The 21,932-nt window shown below is 37.1% G+C and overlaps 1 protein-coding gene across 1 annotated transcript in view; it reads left to right on the forward strand.

Moving 5' to 3' along the window:
* Positions 1 to 21,932, forward strand: part of KLHDC1 (kelch domain containing 1) — a 63,476-nt gene that overhangs the window by 26,608 nt on the left and 14,936 nt on the right. The window contains 8 exon segments of the mRNA XM_047767270.1: positions 35 to 82; positions 84 to 154; positions 9,513 to 9,591; positions 11,413 to 11,496; positions 14,825 to 14,908; positions 15,349 to 15,407; positions 17,732 to 17,844; positions 19,802 to 19,874. Coding sequence (XP_047623226.1) covers positions 35 to 82; positions 84 to 154; positions 9,513 to 9,591; positions 11,413 to 11,496; positions 14,825 to 14,908; positions 15,349 to 15,407; positions 17,732 to 17,844; positions 19,802 to 19,874 — 611 coding nt within the window.

The following is a 21,932-nucleotide window of genomic DNA, read 5'->3' on the forward strand; positions in this document are numbered from 1 at the left end:
TCTGTCTGCTAATGGTGTTCTCCTCTTTTAAAAGCTTTATTTTGTTAATTTGAGAACAAGAGATGGAACCTACATTTGGGAAAAAAATCACCAACTTTGAAGGTCAGCCACCCACACCACGTGATAAACTTTCCTGCTGGGTATATAAGGACAGGTAATGCAGCAAAATCATCTCATTATCTGCATTCAAGTAAGGATTATAGCTGTGACTAAAATAGAGAAAACTTGGTATTTTCTGGTGCCCTCAGCAGGTTAAGGATTCAGCATTGTCACTGCTATGGCTTAGGTGCAGCTGGGGCCTGGGTTCCATCCTTGGTCTGGGTACTTCCCATGCTGTGGGTGTGGCCAAAAAGAAAGAAAGAGAGAAAAAATAGAGAAAACTGGACAATGTGATTTTTTTTCTGAGATACAGTTACACACTTGTTTTGATGCTGATGGTAAGGTCAGTTTTGAACCCTGGATAAGAGCCAGGTCATAAAATAAACATGGTGGAAGCAACCATTTGGATTTTTTAAAAATTAATTACTTTATTGTTTAATTTCTGAGTAGTTAATAAAGTCACATGGTTCAAAAGTCAAAACCATATTAAAAAGTATGTAATGAAAATTCTGGCTCCTGGAGTTCCCATTGTGGCGCAGTGGTCAACGAATCTGACTAGAAACCACGAGGTTGTGTGTTCGATCCCTGGCCTTGCTCAGTGGGTTAAGGATCTGGCATTGCCATGAGCTGTGGTGTAGGTTGCAGATTCGGCTCGGATCCCACATTGCTGTGGCTGTGGTGTAGGCCGGTGGCTACAGCTCTGATTTGACCCCTAGCCTGGGAACCTCCATGTGCTGTGGGAGCAGCCCTAGAAAAGACAAAAAAAAAAAAAGAAAATTCTGGCTCCTACTCCTGTCCCCATCTACACCCCCCAATGCACAAAAAATTGCTGGTTTTATTAATATCTTTTGTTCTGATGGCAGCAGTTCTCAAACTTGTATGCCATAGGAATTATCTGGGAAACTTTTAAAAAACCTCTGAAGCCCAGGTGATAAACCAGAGTAATTAAATTACAATCACTTGGGGTATGATTTTTTTAAGCTCCTCAGAGTCCACGATGCAGACAAGTTTGGGAACAACTGTTGTGGTGATACATTATCTAAATACAAGCAAGTATATATGTTTGTATGTATGCATGTATTGCTTTTTTTCTGCTGCTTCTTTACACAAATCTCAGTGCACTCTGTACAATATTCTGTACCCCTGCTGCTTCTTTTAGTCAACAACAATAAATGCAGAACTTTTATCATTTTGTACTTCTAGTTAGATTTGCTTTTTTTTTCGTTTTTTTTGTTTTTTAACAGGTGCATAGTATTCTTCTTTATAGGCATACCAAAGTTTTTTTATTCTTTCTCCTAAAAATGAAACAACACTGGATTATTTTAATTCCTTTGCTATTGCAAACTATACTTTCATGAATATCTTTGTGTCTTATGTATCTTTTGATATACATATGATCACAGATCTATTCCAGGATTTCATTTCTGAGTCAAAGGGTAATATATTTATAATTGTGATAAATGTTTATTTTGCTAGGGCTGCTGTAATAAAATTCTATAAACTGACTTAATATAAATGTATTATCTCATAATTCTGGAGGCTACAAGTCTGAGATCAGTGTGTCAACAGGGTTGGTTCATTCTCTGGGTTTTGGAGAAAAACCTATCTTACGCCTCTCCCCTAGCTTCCAGTAATTTGTCGGCAATCTTTGGTGTGTAGAAGCATCACTCTGATTTCTGTCTTCATGGTCGCATAGTATTCTCTCTGTGTGTGCTTGTCAGTTTCCAAATTTTCCTTTTTGTAAGAGCACCAGTCATATTGGATAAGGGCCAACTCTAATGCCTTCCTTTTAACTTGATTGTCTCTATAAACCTGTCTCTAAATAAGGTTACATTCTAAGTTACAGGGGATTAGGACTTCAACATGTGAATGGAAGGGGGCACAGTTCAATCCATGGCATTACATTTTTCCAACTCCTAAAAAAGATATGCTGTTTTGCATTGTCAACAATGGAGTGCCTGTTTCTTCACAGCCTTGCCAAGAGTTTGCTTACAAACTTAGGGGTTTTTTTTTCCTTAACATTGATAAATAAGACATGATGTCTCAATTGTATTTTAATTTTCATACATTTGGTGACATTTTTTTTTGGCTGCATCCACTGAATTTGGAAATTCCTGAGCCTGGGGTCAAACCTGAGCCACAGCAGTTACCTGAGCTGCTGCAGTGACAAGATGGGATTCCTAATTTGCTGTGACTAAAGCAAACTCCTCCATTGTATATTCTTTTTTTTTTTTTTTGTCTTTTTTTGCCGTTTCTTGAGTCGCTCCTGCGGCATATGGAGGTTCCCAGGCTAGGGGTCGAATTGGAGCTGTAGCTGCCAGTCTACGCCAGAGCCACAGCAACACGGAATCTGAGCCGCGTCTGTGACCTACATTACAGCTCACAGCAACGCTGGATCGTTAACCCACTGAGCAAGGGCAGGGATCGAACCCGCAACTTCATGGTTCCTACTTGGATTCTTTAACCACTGCAGCACGACGGGAACTCCCCTCCATAGTATATTCTTTGTCTTTTAGGGCCATCCCCAGGGCATAAAGAAGTTGCCAAGCTAGGGGTCAAATCAAGCTGTAGCCGCCAGCCTACAGCACAGCCACAGCAACACCAAATCCTTTAACCCACTGAGCGAGGCTAGGGATCAAACCCATGTCCTCATAGATACTAGCCAGGTTGGTTTTCCACTGAGCCAAAACAGGAACTCCTCCACTGTATATTCTATTGTAGATTAATTGAATATATGTGCATGGGTTTCTCTCTTGACTCTATATTCTGTTTCATTGATCTATGTGTTGATTTTTGTGCCAAAACCACACTGGTTTTATTATTTTTATTTTTATTTATTTTTTTGGTCTCTTTTTGTCTTTTCTAGGGCCGTTCCTGTGGCATGCGGAGGTTCCAAGACCAGGGTCGAATCAGAGCTGTAGCTGCTGGCCTACACCAGAGCCACAGCAACTAGGGATCCGAGCCGCGACTGCAACCTACACCACAGCTCACGGCAACACCAGATCCTTAACCTACTGAGCAAGGCCAGGGATTGAACCCGCAACCTCATGGTTCCTAGTTGGATTCGTTGACCACTGAGCCATGACGGGAACTCCTGGTTTTATTATTATAGCTTTGTAGTATAGTTTGAAACCAGGGACTGTGATAGTTCTAGTTTTGTTCTTCTTTCTCAGGATTGATTAGGCTATTTGAAGTCTTTTGGTGGGGGAGGCTGTGCCCATGGTATATTGAAATTCCCAGGACAGGGATTGAACCTGTGCCACAGCAATGACCAAGCACTGCTATGACAATGTCAGATTGTTAACCTGCTGTTCTACAAGAGACCTCCCAGCTATTTGGATTATTTTGTAGTTCCATGTAAAATGCAGATTTTTAGAATTATTTTTTCTAGTTTGGGAAAAAAATGCCCTGAGTATTTTGATAAGGCTTTCATTGAGTCTTTAGATTCTTTGTATAGTATAGACATTTTTAACAACCTTAATTCTTCCAGTCCATGAGCATGAAATATCTTTCCAATTATTTGTCTCATCTTCAATTTCTTTCATCAGTGCTTTATAGTTTTCAGTTTCAGTTTTTCTCCTCTTTAGTTTTTTGGAGTGGTTTGAGAAAGATAGGTATTAACTTTTTTCATTTTTAAAAGTTTTATTGAAGTACAGTTGATTTACTAAATCTTTTTTTGAAGGTTTGGTGCAATTCATTTGTGAAGCCATCTGGTCCTGGACTCTTGTTTGTTGGGAGTTTTTTCATTACTCATTCAATTTCATTACTAGTAACTGGTCTGTTTATATTTTCTATTTCTTCCTTTTTCAGTCTTGGGAGATTGTATGTTTCTAAGAGTTTATCCGTTTCTTCAAGGTTGTCCTTTTACTACAGTATAATTGTTCATAGTTATCTCTCTTACAATCCTTTGTATTTCTGTGGTGCTAGTTGTAACTTCTCTTTCATTTCTGATTTATTGATATGGGTCTTCTCTTTTTCTTCTTGATGAGGCTGACTAAAATTTATCAATTTTGGTGTTCCCATCATGGCACAGCAGTAATGTATCTGACTAGGAACCATGAGGTTGTGGGTTCGATCCCTGGCCTTGCTCAGTGGGTTAAGGATCTGGCAATGCCATGAGCTGTGTGTAGGTCGAAGATGCAGTTTGGATCTGGCGTTGCTGTGGCTTTGGTGTAGGCCGGCAGCTGTAGCTCCAATTAGACCCCTAGCCTGGGAACCTCCACATGCCATGGGTGCAGCCCTAAAAAGACAAAAGACCAAAAAAAAAAAAATTAGCAATTTTTTTTATCTTTCCAAAGAACCAGCTCTTATTTTCATTGATCTTTTCTATTGGTTTTTAAAATCACTATCTTATTTATTTCTGCTCTAATTTTTGTTATTTCCTTCATTCTACTGACTTTGGGCTTTATTCTTCTTTTTCTAATCCTTTTAGGTGGTAAGTTAGGTTGTTTATTTGTGATTTTTCTTGTTTATTGAGGAAAGGCCTATATCTCTTTCTTCCCTCCTCCCTCTTTCCTTCTTTCTTTCTTCCTTCCTTCATTTCTCTCTTTCTCTCTTTCTTTTCTTTTCTTTTTCTTTTCTTTTCTTTTCTTTTCTTTCTTTTCTTATTTTAGTTCTTTCTTTCTTTCTTTCTTTCTTTCTTTCTTTCTTTCATTTCTTTCTTCTATCTCTCTCTTCTCTCTCTCTTTCTTTCTTTCTCCCTTCCTCCCTCCCTGTCTTCCTTCTTTCTTTCTTTCTCCCTTCCTCCCTCCCTGTTCTTCCTTCTTCCTTCCTTTCTTTCTTTCTCCCCACCCCCTCTCTTTTTGCTTTTTAGGGCCGTACATGCAGCATATGATAGTTCCCAGGCTAGGGGTCAAATAGGAGCTGCAGCTGCCAGCCTGTACCACAACTACAGCAGCACAGGATCTGAGCCATGTCTGCACCCTATACCAAAGCTCAATGCTGAATCCTTAACCCACTGTGCAAGGCCTCATGGATATTAGTGGATTCATTACACATGAGCCACAATGGATCTCCAAGGAAGGCCTATATCACTATAAACTTCCCCTTTGCACCTGATTTTGCTCTTTTTCATAGATTTTGGAAAGCTTTATTTCTATTTGAATTAGTCTAAGTTATTTTTAATTTTTTTTGATTTATTCATTGGCCTATTTTTTTTGAAAAATGCATGATATGATTTCAGTGTTCCTAAATTTTATTAAGACTTGTTTTGTGGCCTATCAGGTGGTCTTCTCTGGTGAATGTTTCCACGTGCATTTGAAAAGAATGTGTATGTTGCTGTGTGTGGTAAAAATGTAGAACAACAAAATTTGCCACTTCAACCATATTAAGTATACCAATTAGTGGCTCTAACTACATTCCAGTGTTACATAATCATCACTATTATCTAGTTCCAAAACTTTTTCATCATTCCAAAACAGAAACTATATGCCCATTAAGTAATACCTACCCATTCCCCCTTCTCCCCTGTCCCATGATATCCCCCCCCCCTTTTTAATGGCTATAAGCTGTGGCATATGGAAGTTCCTGAGAGTAGGGATGAATCTGAGCCACAACTGTGACCTACAGTGCAGGCTACAGCAATGCTGGATCTTTTAACCCACTGTACTGGGTTGGGGATTTGAACCCTCACCTCTGCAGCAACCCAAGCTCCTGCCATCAGATTCTTAATCCACTGCGCCACAGTGGGAACTCCCCATGGTATGATTTAATCTACTTTTTTCCTCATGAATTTGCTATTATATATATTTCATATAAATGGAAACCATTACAATATTGTTATTTAGTGTCTGGCTTATTTCATTTAACAAAATGTTCTCAAGATTTACTGTGTTGCAGTATTCATCAGAACTTCATTCCTTTTAACAGCTGCACAACATTCCACTGGTGTGTACACTGCACTTGTCTATCCATGCAGCTGTTGATAATCCTTGTCGCTGTTGTAACCACCTTTCAGCTATTGGGAATAATAATGCTATGAGTATTGGCTACCAAGTCTTGCTTGAGTTTCTGTTTTCAATTCTTTGGGATATATACCTAACAGTAGAATTTCTGGGTCATATGGTAATTCTATGTTTAACTTTTTGAAGAGAACCAAACTGTTTTCTACAGTAACTATGTTGTATATTCCCACTCACAGTGTATAAGTTTCCAGTTTTTCACATCTTTGTCACCATTGCTATTTTTCTTTTACAGTTTCTTTTACAATAATAGCCATCCTATTATCCTGAAGTGGTACTCCACTGTGATTTTGATTTGTATTTCCCTAGTGACTAAAAAAATATTGACCATCTTTTTCATGTACATATGGCCATTGTATTATCTTCTTTGGAGAAATGTCCTATTCTAGTCCTTGCTCAGTTAAAACAAAATTGGATTGTCTTTGTCTTTTTGTTATTGTGTTGTAGGAATTTAAAAATCTATCTGGATATTAAAACCCCTTATCAGATATATGTAGTTTTCTTGTCATGTTTTTATCTGGTTGCAGTATCAGGATAATGCTGGCCTCATAGAATGAGTTAGGAAGTATTCCCTTCTCCTCAATTTTTTGAAAAGTTGAGAAGGATTGGTATTTGTTCTTCTTTGATGTTTGTTAGAATTTCACCGATGATGAAGCTGTATCTTACCCTGGGATTTTCTTTGTGGGAAGGTTTTTGGATTACTTATGCATTTTCCTTATTTGTTATAGGTTTATTTATATTTTCTATTTCTTCACGAGCCACTTTTGGCCAGTGTGTGTCTTTCCAGAAATTTTTTTGTTTCGTGTAATTCTTCCAATCTGTTGGCATACATTTTTTTTGTAGTATCCTTTTATATACTTTTTATTTCTGTAATGTTATTAGCAATGTTCCCTCTGTCATTCCTCATTTTAGTAATTTTAGTTTTCTGTATTTTTTTTCTTAGTCAGTCTTGCTAAAGATTTCTCAATTTTGCTGAAATGTTTAAAAGACTCAACCTTTAGTTTTTGATGTTTTCTGTATTGTTTTTTCTAGTTACCATTTGCTTATTTACTTTAATTTTTATTATTTCCTTCTCTTACGTAATGTTTAGTTAGCCCTTCTCTTTCTAGTTCTTTGCTATGTACAGCTATATTATTTCTTTTTAAATTATAGTCATTTTATAGCGCTATAAAATTCCCTCTGAGCACCACCTTCACTGTATTCCTTAAGTTTTGTTTTTGTTGTGTTTGCATTTTCATTCATTTCAAAGTAATTTCTAATTTCCTTTTTGATCTTTTTCACTCATTGAGTTGATTAAATTTTTCTTCTTTCTTTCATTACTTCAAAGATGTTATTTCATTGATTTTTGGGCTCCATTATCCTGGTGAGAAATTTCATTTCAGTTTTGTTTGTGTTCCTCTATATATAATATAGCTTTTTCTTCCAGATTTTCTTTATGTGTTCTTTATTTTTGCTCTTCATTGATTAGATTAAAATGTCCCCTACATGTTGTTTCCTTATATTTATCCATTTTGGAACTTGCTGAGCTTTTGGGGTTGGTGGGTATATATCTTTCAGCTGTTTTAGGAAGTTCTTAGTAATTAACAGATATTTCTTCTACCCATTTATTTATTTGTCTCTTTTTGCTTCTGGGACTCCTATTACATGCACATTAGACTGTATGATATTGTTTCATAGAGCTTGGGCCTCCTGTTTTTCTCCCTGCTCTCTTCTCTTTGTTTTAATTTGGATACTTTTGGGGGGCCGTGCCTGTTGCATTTGGAAGTTTTGGGACCAGGGATCAAAGCCAAGTCACATCAGTGACAATCCCAAATCCCTTAACCACTAGGCCACCAGGGAACTCCTTAATTGGATACTTTCTATTGACCTGTTTGCCCATCTTCAAGTTCACTGATCTTTCCCATTGCTATTCTAGTTTCCTGTTATGACTAGTGAATTTCTTTATTTCTGACTTCTTATTTTCCATTTTTGGCATTTTCATTTAGTTCTTTTTCATGATTGTATGTCTCTGCTGAAATTACCCAGTCCGTCCTGCATTTGTCCACCATTTACAAATTGGTTCTCTTAGCATTTCTATCATAGTTATTTTATTTATTTATTTATTTATTATTTTATTTTTATTTTTTATTTTTTGCTTTTTAGGGCTACACCTGTGGCATATGGAGTTTCCTAGGCTAGGGGTCGAATCGGAGCTGTAGCTGTCAGCCCCACACCACAACCACAGCAATGTGGGATCCTTAACCCACTGAGTGAGGCCAGGGATCAAACTTGCTACCTCATGGTTCCTAGTTGGATTTGTTTCTGCTGTGCTACAATGGGAACTCCTCTATCGTAGTTATTTTAAAGTCTGTGTCTGTTAATTCAATATCTGAGCCACCTTGGAGTCGGCTTATATTGATTCTTTCCTCTCTTGATCATTTTTTTCCTTTTCCTATATCTTATAATTTTTTCATATGACAGACATTCTGTATGAGAGAATAGTGGAGATTGGAATAAATAATATTTATCTCCAGGAAAGGACATGCCCTTTTCTCCCTTTTGGGGCTGAGAGAGTAGGAGTTAAGTCAGTCTAATCTGTAGTTGATCTGTGTTTGGGCTTTGTTGCAGCTTTAGTTTGATTCAGTTTTACCATTGGCTTCAAATGTTCTGAGACAGGATCAAGACTTTCTGTTGGTAGGCCCCCATGTTTGGGCACTAGAGATTGTTTAGAGATTTTGAGCTATGCTAAACACCTGCTACCTCTCAGAACTATGGGAGATCCCTCCTTGTTTTACAGCCTAATTGGAAGGTCTCTGGGTTGCCAGGGAGTTCTCTTGCTTTTCAGTCCCACTTTATGCTTTGTACCTTGGGAGATCTCTTTCAGAATTGCACCTCCTCCCCTGGCCTTTTGAGGGCAGCCACACTGTATGCTTGTAATGGCTTGGCATGCCTCTCAGGTGTTTCTTTCAGATCTCCTGCCCTGATCCCAAGCTTTAGAGTTCATAGTCAGATTTCCTCAAGGAGATTTGTTCAGCACTCCTCTTCTTCCAGCTGTTGGTGACTGACCACGGGTGCTCCCTGAAGAAAAGTTGTTGAGTAGGTTCACACTCCCTCTATGGCAGAGTTTTTTAAGATTCTAATTTGGCATGCCAGCCTACGTATGACTGTTAAAATTTTAGGTGGCTTTTTTTTATAAACCCTAACTGTGTGGGATTCTCCCTCCTCCTGCTCTTATACCAGTGATAAAAGCAGCTGTGGGCCTCTTCTCTCCTACCGAGAGCTCATTGTTCTCTGGAATTAGTTCATTTCATTCTCTTTGTTCCTGGAGCTCTTTGATTTTTTTTTTTTTCTAACTGTGGTTTTGAAGTTTATATGGCTTGTTTAGGATGTGAGAGAAATGATGTCTTTCAGCTTACTATGAACAAACTGAAAGTAGTAGACCTTCTAATATGTGTCCTTTGTTTTGTTTTTCAGATTAATATATTTTGGTGGCTATGGGTGTAGGAGACACAATGAACTCCAAGACTGTTTTGATGTTCATGATGCATCTTGGGTAAGAGAGTAATCACTGTTTACATTTTCCTCTAATTTACCATCACCTTAAGTCTTTAGAAATAATGAGCCCAATATTTTTTGTTTTAATTTGCTATAATTGATACTATGACAAAAATGTTTTCTCTCTTTGGATTTGGGTTCAGTTGTAAGAGGTTCCCTCACTTAATGGTATCAGCCTTCATGGCTATTGGCAGAGTAAGTTCTTTTCTGATGTCATTAATCACTTATAGCTGCTTCAGTTAGACAAGTAGTAGCTTTAGCACAACTTGGAAAAACTTTGTTATAGGTATAACCACAGTGGCTATTGCTGACATACACCTCCTTTTAGGTACGTCTACCAGAACTATTCATAGCTCAGACTGGCTTCTGTATGAGAGTGAGTAAGTTGGTAGTGATATTACTTTTTCTACTTATTCTTACTGGCTAGAGAATGAATTATTATTAATGAAAGAAGTCATGACTTATAAACGTAAAATCTTTTAAAAGATAACTTTAAAAACCATTGATCTCACCACAAAGATACACAGTAACTCTTCAATTTAACCTTCTACTAGGGTATGTTATTATTGTTCCTTATTAATGTAAAAGTATACATACATTTTATATAAATCTCTTTGTATTTGGGTATTTAATTTTTTTCCATAGGCTTTATTTAGACTGTGTAAAATTAATTGTATGTTAATTAATAAAATTGGATGGCTTTTACATGGTTTGTGAGTTTTTAAAATGAAATACTTTAAAGTTTTGCTACTTACAGTAGTATTGATAATTTTTAGTAATATAACTTCCCACTAATTATGTTTAATTATTTTTACTCATCAGTGATAGCTTTCATTTTTTTTTCTCATATAGTACAGTTAGGCTAATGATCATGTCCTGAAGTTTATGGATTCTCAGCTAAGTAAATTATTTAGTTTATTTGACTTGTTTGACAAGTCCTGACGAAATGACGTATTCCTGACATAGCACATGAAAGTGTACAAAGGTAAGATAGAGATAGAGTAGCGGTTGAGGATTTCATCAATGCAGAAGATGCTAAATACAGTCTAACTGTTTAACCTTTGCCTGACCAACAATTCTGTCTTCTTAGAAGACAAAGATGAGAGTGAGCATAAGAACAAGCTGCGTAGTTAAGTAGAGGTGATTGGAACTTCTTGAAAAAAGGAACCATTAGTCCCTATAGTTTCTAATACCAAAAATTAGGAATTCTGAACATATACTTTAGGAAGAGATTTCCCAATGCAAACATCATTTGGTTCTCTGCAGGGTTTTTTTTTGTTTGTTTGTTTTGTTTTGTTTTGTTTTGATTTTGATTTTTAGGGCCACACCCACAGCATGTGGAAGTTCCCAGGCTAGGGGTCGAATTGGAGCTGCAGCTGCAGGGCTACACACAGCCACAGCAATGCAGGATCTGAGCCAGGTCTGTGACCTACACCACAGCTCATGGCAACACCAGATCCCTGAGTGAGGCCAGGGATTGAACCCGAATCCTCCTGGGTACTAGTCAGATTCATTTCTGCTGTGCCACAATGGAAATTCCCTGGTTCTCTGCTATTTTAAGATACAGTCCTTTGAGAGAATTGGAAGATTTTCAACAAATAAAATTATGACTCATGCAGGCAATAATATGAGAAGAAAAGTTGACAGGTGATACTGCTACAGTCTGGGGCCCATACTTTGTGAGCCACTGGTATATGCAGTAGCTTTGTGAGTTCAGTAACACAATTCTCTTTCTGTAAGTGTATCTATTATTTCACCAGTAAACATGAAATGAAACTATTATAAAAACTTTTTCATATTAAAAAAAATTCTCTTTTAGGAAGAGCAGATATTCTGGGGATGGCATAATGATGTTCACATATTTGATACAAAGACACAGAGTTGGCTACAACCAGAAATTAAAGTAAGTATTTTAAAAAGCTAATTTTATATTTGTATACTCGTTAATACTTTCAGTATCTATTTTTTTTACTAAGTTATTGGATTTTAGTAATTGAGTTTGTAATCACATCCAAAGGGATTCTCTTAAGTACTGTCACTAGTACTATTTTTTTTTTTAAGGGCCTCACCCGCAGCATATAGAAGCTGCTAGGCTAGGGTTTGAATTGGAGCAATAGCTGCCAGCCATAGCAATGCCAGAACCAGGCTGTGTCTATGACCTATACTACAGCTCATGGCAACACCAGATCCTTAATCCACTGAGGGGCTGGGAATCAAACCCACATCCTCATGGATACTAGTCAGCTTCTTTTCTGCTGAGCCACAACAGAAACCCCAAGTACTATTTTATTTTCTTTTTCTTTTTTTTTACTTTTTAGGGCTGCACCTACAGCATATAGAAATTGCCAGCTAGGGGTCGAATCAGAGCTACAGATGCCTGCCTACACCACAGCCATAGCAACAGGCAGGATTCGAGCATCTGTGACTTAAACCACAGCTCACAGCAACTCCAGATCCTTTACCCACTGAGCAAGGCTGGGGATGGAACCCAAATCCTAATGGATATTAGTCGGATTCGTTTCCATTGCGCCCTAATGGGAACTCCCAAGTACTGTGTTTTTTGTTTGTTTGTTTTGCTTTTTAGGGCCAAACCCATGGCATATGGGGGTTCCCAGGTTAGGGGTCAAATGGGAGCTGTAGCTGCTGGCCTATACCACAGCCACAGCAACACCAGATCCAAACTATATCTGTGAACTACACAACAATTCATGGCAACACTGGGTCCTTAAACCACTGAGTGGGGCCAGGGACCGAACCCTCATCCTCACAGATACTAATTGGATTTGTGACTGCTGAGCCATGATGGGGACTCCCGTGAAGCCTCTTTTAGGAGTTCTTGTTGTGGCTCAGTGGATTAAAGATCCGGTGTTGCTACAAGCTGTGGTGTAGGTCACAGGTGTGGCTCAGGGAAATGTTATTGAGACTGGATCTGTTGAAACTCTTCCTAGATCTCTTTGAGGCCTTGTAACTCTCTGCTTCCTTAGAGAGTAAGCAAGAGTCTAGAGCTACTGCAGGCATATCTTTAGAATGTGCTCCTTGGAGTGAGCTGAGGTAGCTTTTAATTTGTTCTTTGGACTTCAAGTCTTTCTGTGACTCCTTCTCTCTCTACTTATCTTAATCTGTATTCTTCCACTCCTTCTTCACCTACAGCCTAACATGCATATGACACTATTTTCATTAGTGCATAACAATATTTTCACTGTGATTTCTCCGATTATTTCTTCAAATAAGTTCTTACATTTTTTATATTATATCTGAAATTTCCCAGGCCAGGGGATTGAATCAGAGCCTCAGCTGTGTCCTATGCAGCAGCTGTGGAAAGGCCAGATCCTTTAACCTACCTCACTAGATCAAGGATAGAACCCATACCTACACAGTGACCTGGGCCACTGCAGTCAGATTCTTAACCTACTGTGTCACTGTGGCAACTCTGAAACATTCTTTTTTTTTTTTTTTTCCCTTTGTCTTTCTGTCTTTTCTAGGGCCGCACCTGTGGCATGTGGAGGTTCCCAGGCTATGGGTTGAATCGGAGCTGTAGCCACCAGCCTACACTAGGGCCACATCAATGAGGGATCCAAGCTTGTCTTCGGCCTACACCAAAGCTCACAGCAACGCCGGATCCTTAACCCACTGAGCAAGGCCAGGGATCGAACCTACAACCTCATGGTTCCCAGTCGGATTCATTAACCACTGAGCCATTATGGGAACTCCCTGAAACATTCTTAAATTAATTCATTGCTCCTAGATATCTGCATCAAAAGGCAAGGTAGCATAGTAGAGTGTAACAGTTCTCAGTGTTGAAATTAAAGAAGCTGGATTTGTGTTTTGTGTCATGAAAGAGCTATATACTTATAGACAAACCATATATTGTATCATCCATAAAATGGAAAGTTGAAAGTGTCTCCCTACATGGGAATATTAACCCTATGAGAACATTTTAGTGGTAATAGGGGTCTTTTGAGTTATTTTCAGGATTTCAAACAACCTAATAAGCATGGACACTGTGCACTTTTTTTTCTTGGTTAGCCACACAAGCTAATGCAAATGCCATTACTTTGTTTTTGTTTGAACTGGTATAAACTCAGTTTATTCAGAAGCTTTGGTTGGCTATTAAATGTATACATATAAATAAATAAATAAATAAATAAATAAATAAATAAATAAAAAGGAGAAAGTTGATATTTAGTAATGAATGTGTATATATTAGAAGAATTTTTCCAAAATTTCAAATCTGGGGTGAGATAATAAAACTTGTTTTGCTGGAAGCGTTGAGAATTACAACGTAAATGATTCTCTCTCATATATTTAAGCATTTTAGAGGTTATATCTGAATTATTTCTTACCATGTTGACTTCATGCAGAAAATTCTTTCTTCAAATCTTATTCATTCATCTACTCATATTCTTTTTTCCTCACCAACTCAGAACTTCTCTGAAAAAACAATCTGCTATGTTTATTGAACATAAAGTATAATCAGTTAATGTGAAGAATTTTAGTAAGAGACAAAACAGTGTTTGGCTTAAGCCAATAGTGAAGTTCTTATTGTGGAATTTGAAACACTAAGAGTTTTGGGGGCCAGATTTAATTTTTTTTTTAGAGTCTCTGAGATCATCTAATGGTGTATTGCTCATTCATAGTATTAATGAGTGTTAATGGTATTATCATAGCATTAATGTTTGTGTGTGTGTGTGCATGTGAGAGAGATAGAGAAGAGAGAGGAAAAGAGAAGATAGAGAAGAGAGAGGAAAAGAGAGGGAAAGTGGATGGGGAGAGAGAGAAAGGAATGTTTTTAAATTTAATTTTTTAAATCTTAATACTTTAAGCTAAAATTTATGTGAAATCTTATCTTGCCAAATAGTGGCAGGCATTTAAGAAATGCACTTTAAAAAGTAAAAATCAAGTTGGAGTCCCCTGGTGGCACGGTGCGTTAAGGATCTGGCATTGTTTGCTCCCTGGCCCTGGCCCCGGAACTTCTGCATGCCACAGGCACAGCCAAAAAAAACAAAAAACAAAAAAAAAGTAAAGACCAAGTTGAATACATTTAATTTCTTAAAAGTAGTATTTGTCTGTAATTATTACTAATTAAAATGAACTTTTGCATTAGGGTTTTTAATTAAGTTACATAGATAATGGTGACTTAGCAGTCAAGTATTTTGGGTACTGAGCATGGGACTGACTTTGTTATGGACGGTTCAAGCCTTTGCTCTCTGTTTTCTGTTCTCTACTTACAGGGTGGAGTTCCACCTCAACCACGAGCCGCACACACGTGTGCAGTTCTTGGAAATAAGGGCTATATCTTTGGCGGTCGTGTTTTGGTTAGTGTTTTTTTATGAAAATGGCCTTTTATGTGTAATGCTTCTTCTAAAAATTGTTTTTTTGGTTTTGTGGAATAACTGAATATTCAAATAATCTAGACGTTAAATGTCTGTTCTTTAACAGACATTCATGAATCACAGATGATTATAAACCATATTTTAATGGGGAGGATCCTTTACTGCAGTGAATTATCAAAAAAGTTTAATTTCTTTATCTAAATCTTGTTTAAACTCATTTCTTCCTTTCCCCCTTGACACATTTATTTAGCTCTACGTTAAATTAGCTCTGTTAATTTAATTCTTAGCATTGTTCCCCAATATATGAATTTCTGAGGTTAGATAAAAGAGTTAATCTATTTTTAATATGAATTTATTTTAAAACCAAAATTTTAGCTCACCAAAGATGTAACACTGACCAATTTAATACACTTTTATTTTAGCAAACTAGGATGAATGATTTGCATTATCTAAACTTAGATACCTGGACCTGGTCTGGAAGGTAAGTTCAAAATTTAAGTATGTTTTAATCTATAGGCTTTTGTGTGTGTGTGTGTGTGTGTGTGTGTGTGTGTGTGTGTGTCTGTCTGTCTGTCTGTCTGTCTGAATGGACGAGTGTGCATATACATGCTGTCCAAATTTGGGTGTCTGAAACTGAACTGGTATTTTTTTCTCCTTCAGATTGTATGCTTAAGCAAGGAATGTATAGATTTAAATATAGTTTAAACAAAAATTTATAGTTTTAATAAATAAAATTTTATTTTATTTTATTTTTTGTCTCTTTAGGGCAGCACCTGTGGCATATGGAGTTTCCCAGGCTAGGGGGTCAAATTGAAGCTGCAGCCGCTGGACTATGCTACTATCACAGCAATGTCAGATCCAGGCTGCATCTTCGACCTATGCTGTAATACCAGATCTTTAAGCCACTGAGTGAGGCCAGGGATTGAACCCACATCCTCATGGATACTATTTGGGTTCTTAACATGCTGAGCCACAGTGGGAACTCCTAGACTTTGTTCTTTAACCAAACTATATAAAACATGAGAATACTGGCAGTTGAAAATTGATTATGTGAAAGTTCTGGTTTTATACTATATAACCTTGAGGACTGGTCAGTAGAAAAAATGAAGGAAAAGTTTAATTGGGGTCATCACAGGTGAATAGACAATTAAATGGGTAAAAGTCAGATTTTATTGTTCATAATATATATTTAGCCATAGAATAAACATATTTAACTATCAATCAACTGTTCATGTAATGAGATGCAGTCAGAGCTCTGTATAATGCCAAGGTATAAATACTATTAAAAATAAAACCACAAAATTTCTAGAAGAAAATATAGCAAATTATCTATAAAATCTTGGCATGGAGAAAGCTTTTCTAAAGATGATATAAACCCAGGAGTTCCCGTCGTGGCGCAGTGGTTAACGAATCTGATTAGGAACCATGAGTTTGCGGGTTCAGTCCCTGCCCTTGCTCAGTGGGTTAACGATCTGGTGTTGAAGTGAGCTGTGGTGTAGGTTGCAGACGCGGCTCGGATCCTGTGTTGCTGTGGCTCTGGCGTAGGCCGGTGGCTACAGCTCCGATTCAACCCCTAGCCTGGGAACCTCCATATGCCGCGGGAGCGGCCCAAGAAATAGCAACAACAACAACAACAACAACAAAAAGACAAAAGACAAAAAAAAATTGTAGAAGTGTTTATATGTGTGTGGAGGTGTGTGTACGTATGTGCATACACAACAAAGATGTTTATTGCAACATTATAAAATCAAAACATTATTTATAAAACCTTCATAACAATAATTGGGGGTTGTTTAAATCATGGTATATGTGCCCAGTGAGCTGCCACACTCCATGAAAATATTCTGCAACATATTAGTTGAATGGAAAAAATTTACAGGACAGAGTATATGATCCCATTTATATATTTTTAATAAATATGTGTATATGTGCATTAAAGTCAGGAAAGGTGTATACCAAATTATTATTTCTTATTGCTGGAGAACAAGATTATAGAATTCTCCTTTAAAAAATATTTTTATGTTTTTTTTTTTTTAAAGTTAGAGTAGCAAGCATTTTTCAGGTGAAGATAATGCTTTGGGAAACTCTACAATAAATAGACCAAAGTAGAAAACAACAACAACAAAATCCCATAATATCATTAAGGAAGTCAGCTAAAAATACAAAATTGAACATGAAGCAACAGTAAAAAAAAAATTATGCATGTAAAAATAATTATGTTCATAATTCTGAAAAACTGAGGAAGTTTTACTGATTAACAAATAGGAATGACCACTCAGTATGCATTGTGGATAACTGGGAATTGATTTTTTTTTTTTAATTTTCAGTCTGTGTTTTGTGGCCAAGTGCAGTAGACATTAAATGGAAGGAAATTGTGTAAATTCATCTAAGAATTTGAGTGTTAAAAAAAAATATCCTTGGAGTTCCCATTGTGGCTCAGTGGTAATGAACGCAACTAGCATCCGAGAGGATGTGGGCATGATCCCTGGCCTCTCAGTGGGTTAAGATCTGGCATTGCCTTGAGCATGGTGTAGGTTGCAGATACGGCTTGGATCCCACACATTGCTGCGGCTGTGGTGTATGCCAGCAGCTGCAACTCTAATTTGACCCCTACTCTGGGAACTTCCATATTGGCCCTAAAAAGACCAAAAAAAAAAAAAAATTCTTGTAGGTAGGATTAGTAGAATCAAAAAATTTTAAAGTAGGAAGGGCAGTTTTTTTTCTTTTAAGATCTGAGATGGTCAGAAAACTTTCATCTTGACTAAAACCAGTGCCGAGATTTTTATATTTTTTTCCTTGCCACAGGATTCCCGTTAATGGAGAAAACCCCAAACATCGGTCATGGCATACCTTAACACCAATAGCAGATGATACGCTTTTCCTATTTGGTGGACTAAGTGCAGACAATGTTCCACTAAGTAAGTCGATTAAAATTATGCCCACAATTAATACCTTATTCTTTTTACTTCATTGTATTTGATACTCAGGGTATCTTTCTTTTTCTGATTGTCTGGTTTCACTTTATCCCCCAACTATGTGCTTACATCAAGAATTAGAAGTAGGAGGCCTCAGAGTTCCTGCTGTGGAATAGTAGGTTAAGAATCTGATGACAGAGGCTTGGGTCGCTGCAGAGGTGCGGGTTCGATCTCCAGCATCACACATTGGGTTAAAGGATCCACACCACCCACCACAACTGTGGCTTGGATCTCATCCCTGGCTTGGGAACTCCATGTACTACAGGACAGCCAAAAAAGAAAAAAAAGAAGTAGAAGGCCCCTTTGCTTTTTCACCCTTGCCCCTCTAAGTCCTGTTTCTAGGTATAAGGAAGAATGGTTGAAGTTAGATGAATTAAAGCAACTAGAGTATTGTGTGATTTTGTGTCCTCCTGATTTTTGATCCAGATGCTTTTACTATAGGCTAGAATGGGGATTAGAAGAGCAGCCTTTCCGAAGGCTCAAAAGTACAACGTGGGAGGGCCAGTTGCTTCTCTTTTTGTTCCAAACTATAAAGGAATGTGCTGAACTGGAGTTTTTAAACTCCTGTCACTGCAGATCCCAATGGCTCTGAGTTTTGTAATGTAGGTTTCTTCCAGCAGTTAAATTGTGGACAGGCAAATGACCAAGAATATCCACTTAGTCTGACATGTTAAATGTCTTCTAATTGAAAGTTTTCTATGGCTAGAGATATTTTCCTTAAGAAACCTTATATACTATTAAAACCATTTATATAATTGTATATAGGACCTGAGAACAACTCTTTGTTTTTCAACAAAAATTTATTATTGGAGTTCCCGTTGTGGCTCAGCAGTAACGAACCTGACTAGTATCCATGAGGACTTGGGTTCAATCCCTGGCCTTGTTCTGTGGGTTAAGGATCCAGAGTTGCGGTGAGCTGTGGTGTAGGTCGCAGACTTGGCTTGGATCTGGTGTGGCAGTGGCGTAGACCAGTGGCTACAGCTCTGATTCTGTCCCTAACCTGGGAAACTTCCATATGCCTTGGGTTCAGCCCTAAAAAGACACACACACACACACACAAATTATTGAACATTAACTGCGCATCTGGCAGTCTGCCGGCCAAGCAACAAACTCCAGAGGCCGGTTGAAGGAACAGGAGTTCCTAGTAGGGGATGTTAATTATTGTAGATAATTAAGCTTCTCTAATTTGTGGGGGGATTTTTAATTAAAAAAGATTTGGAATCTAATTTAAAAACTAACATCTTTATACCTTAAACTTATAGAGTATTGTATATCTGTTATATCTAAATAAAACTGGAGGAAAAAAAACACATCTACCTGTTTCACTGGGGGTTGTTTAATATCATTTCTTCATGAGGTCTACTGTTTCAAATTCCTATTTTCTGGTTTTTATCATTGAACTATGGAGAATTAAATGTCCTAACTCTTAGTCCAGTTTGCTCTCTCAGAGATTTGGCTTAAGATGTGGTCATATGGGTATTAGATGATGCCAAGAAATTACTTTTAGTTTTATTGACTGTGGCAATGGCATTGTGGTTATGCGATAATGACATTGTGTATGTAAAAAAAATCCTTTTTTTAAAAAAAGCTATGCTTACTGAAATATGTATGGGAAAAATGATAAGAGAGCTAGGAATTGCTTTACAGTAAGTTAGCAGCAAGAATAACAAAAAGATACATGGAGCACCTATGGTAAAAGCTTAATAGTTGTTGATTCTGGGGTATGTGACAGTTTGTTGGCGTATTCTCTACTTTCTTGTATGTTTGAGAATCTTTATGATAAAATATGCACACATACAAAAGATAGTCACATAAATGTAGCATAATAAATTTGGAGAAAAAAATCAAAATGTTATCTCAAAGACCTAAACTTAGTTTCTGAACTGTCATAATATTGCAGGTGATGGTTGGATTCATAATGTCATAACAAATTGTTGGAAACAACTAACACATTTACCTAAAACAAAACCCAGGTAAGTTTAGAAGTTGACAAATAGTAAATTAGCTAAGAATTTTAAAGTATTAAAATATAGCACAGAATTTGTAGTGTTTGCCATTAAAACCAGAAATCATCAGGAAGGATATCTTTCAAATAAGTTTGGTGTTATCTAAAACATTTAATTGTAATTTTAATTATATCTCATTGTTAGAAAAGATCTATTCAGTTTATATCCATATTTGTATATTTGAAAATATTATTCTTTTAGTAAATGCATAATCTTGCTTGATAAGTATGAAAAAACTAAGAAATTGAATGTTTCATTTAACATTAATATTTTAATAAGTAGACAAGAATGGGGTTGGCTTTAGTGGTAGTTATTTGGGTTTGGAAGAGGTTTACAGCAATTTAATGAGAACATTGCTTTCATGTTGATCAAGTAGATGACAAGAGTATTATTTTTTTTAACTGTATGATGTATTCATTAATTTCCTTTTTTTTTTTTTTGTCTTTTTGCTATTTCTTGGGCTGCTCCTGCGGCATATGGAGGTTCCCAGGCTAGGGGACAAATCAGAGCTAAAGCCACCGACTTACGCCAGAGCCACAGCAACGCAGGATCTGAGCTGCGTCTGCAACCTATGTCACAGCTCACGGCAACACCGGATCCTTAACCCACTGAGCAAGGGCAGGGACCGAACCCGCAACCTCATGGTTCCTAGTCGGATTCGTTAACCACTGTGCCACCACGGGAACTCCAATAATTTTCTAAAAAAGAAAACATGTTAGTTATTTGTGGTATATTATAGAGTAAAAAATTATAGAAAATATACTATTATTAGACTACAAAGGAAACCACATTCATACTGTAATTCTTATTTTTTCTAATTTCATTGAATAGTTTAATAAAAATATAATCATAGAAAATTCAAATTCAGCATATTATAGTCATTATAGCTAGTAAAATTTTATTCTTTTTTATGCCATGTGTTTCAGAATTTTTAAACTATAGATTGTTTATAGTAATGTGAAGTCAACTTAATGATATCCATTTTAGAAATTTAATAAATAACAACTAACTTGAGAAAAAGGCCTGAAAATATTTATAGATGCATATCATTGTGCATATGTATATTAATATGCACAGTACATTTAGAGCTTATCATAATTACATGTTGATTCTTATAGCTTCATGTATAAAAACTCAGAATATGTTATTTTAGCAATCTGGACCTTTTGAAAAATATTGTTCAATTTAAAGAGGTTTGTTTTTGTTTTTGTTTTTGTTTTTTGTCTTTTGTCTTTTGAGGGCCACACCCCCAGCATATGGAGGCTTCCAGGCTAGGGGTCCAATCGGAGCTGTAGCCACCATCCTACACCACAGCCATAGCAACACCAGATCTGAGTCGCATCTGTGACCTACACCACAGCTCACGGCAACTCTGGATCCTCAACCCACTGAGCGAGGCCAAGGATCACACCGGAAACCTCATGGTTCCTAATTGGATTTGTTTCCACCACGCCACTACGGGAACTCCTAAAGAGTTTTGTATTAAGATATAGGACCTAATGTTCTAGTCCTTGCTCAGCTACCACTTAGCATTTTAGCTTTGGGAAAGTCATTGAAAGAAACTGAGCATCAATTTCTTCATCTGTTCAATGAGGGAGTTGGACTAGATCAGCTCTTAGTTCTCTTCTAGTTGTTTGACTGTGTGCATGTGTTAATTATAGACCAAAGTGGTGGAAAGACTGTGTTTAATTTTTCAACCGCTCCCTTTTTTATCTGTCAAACCTTAATGAGTAATTAGAGCAATGCAACTATTGTCAGTAATATACTAGTTAGAAATGAGGTATGTAAAGAGATTTCTTTGCATTCAGCTGATGTGTCATGTAAATCATATGCTTTATTAGCATGTTTAGGTGATAAGTTTAGAGCAGCTGTGAGAGAACATAAACTGTCAGTCTGTAGAAAAAAACATCAGGTTGCAAGCTAGATGCCACCAAAATCAAGGCAGGAAAGGCTTTCCAGTGTTCCTCGTGATGAAGTCCAGGCCAGAGTTTCCCTAAGGCAGATAAGACAGAGGCAGATCTATCT

The sequence above is a fragment of the Phacochoerus africanus genome, chromosome 2, assembly GCF_016906955.1.
Source record: "Phacochoerus africanus isolate WHEZ1 chromosome 2, ROS_Pafr_v1, whole genome shotgun sequence".
Classification (NCBI taxonomy): Eukaryota; Metazoa; Chordata; class Mammalia; order Artiodactyla; family Suidae; genus Phacochoerus; species Phacochoerus africanus.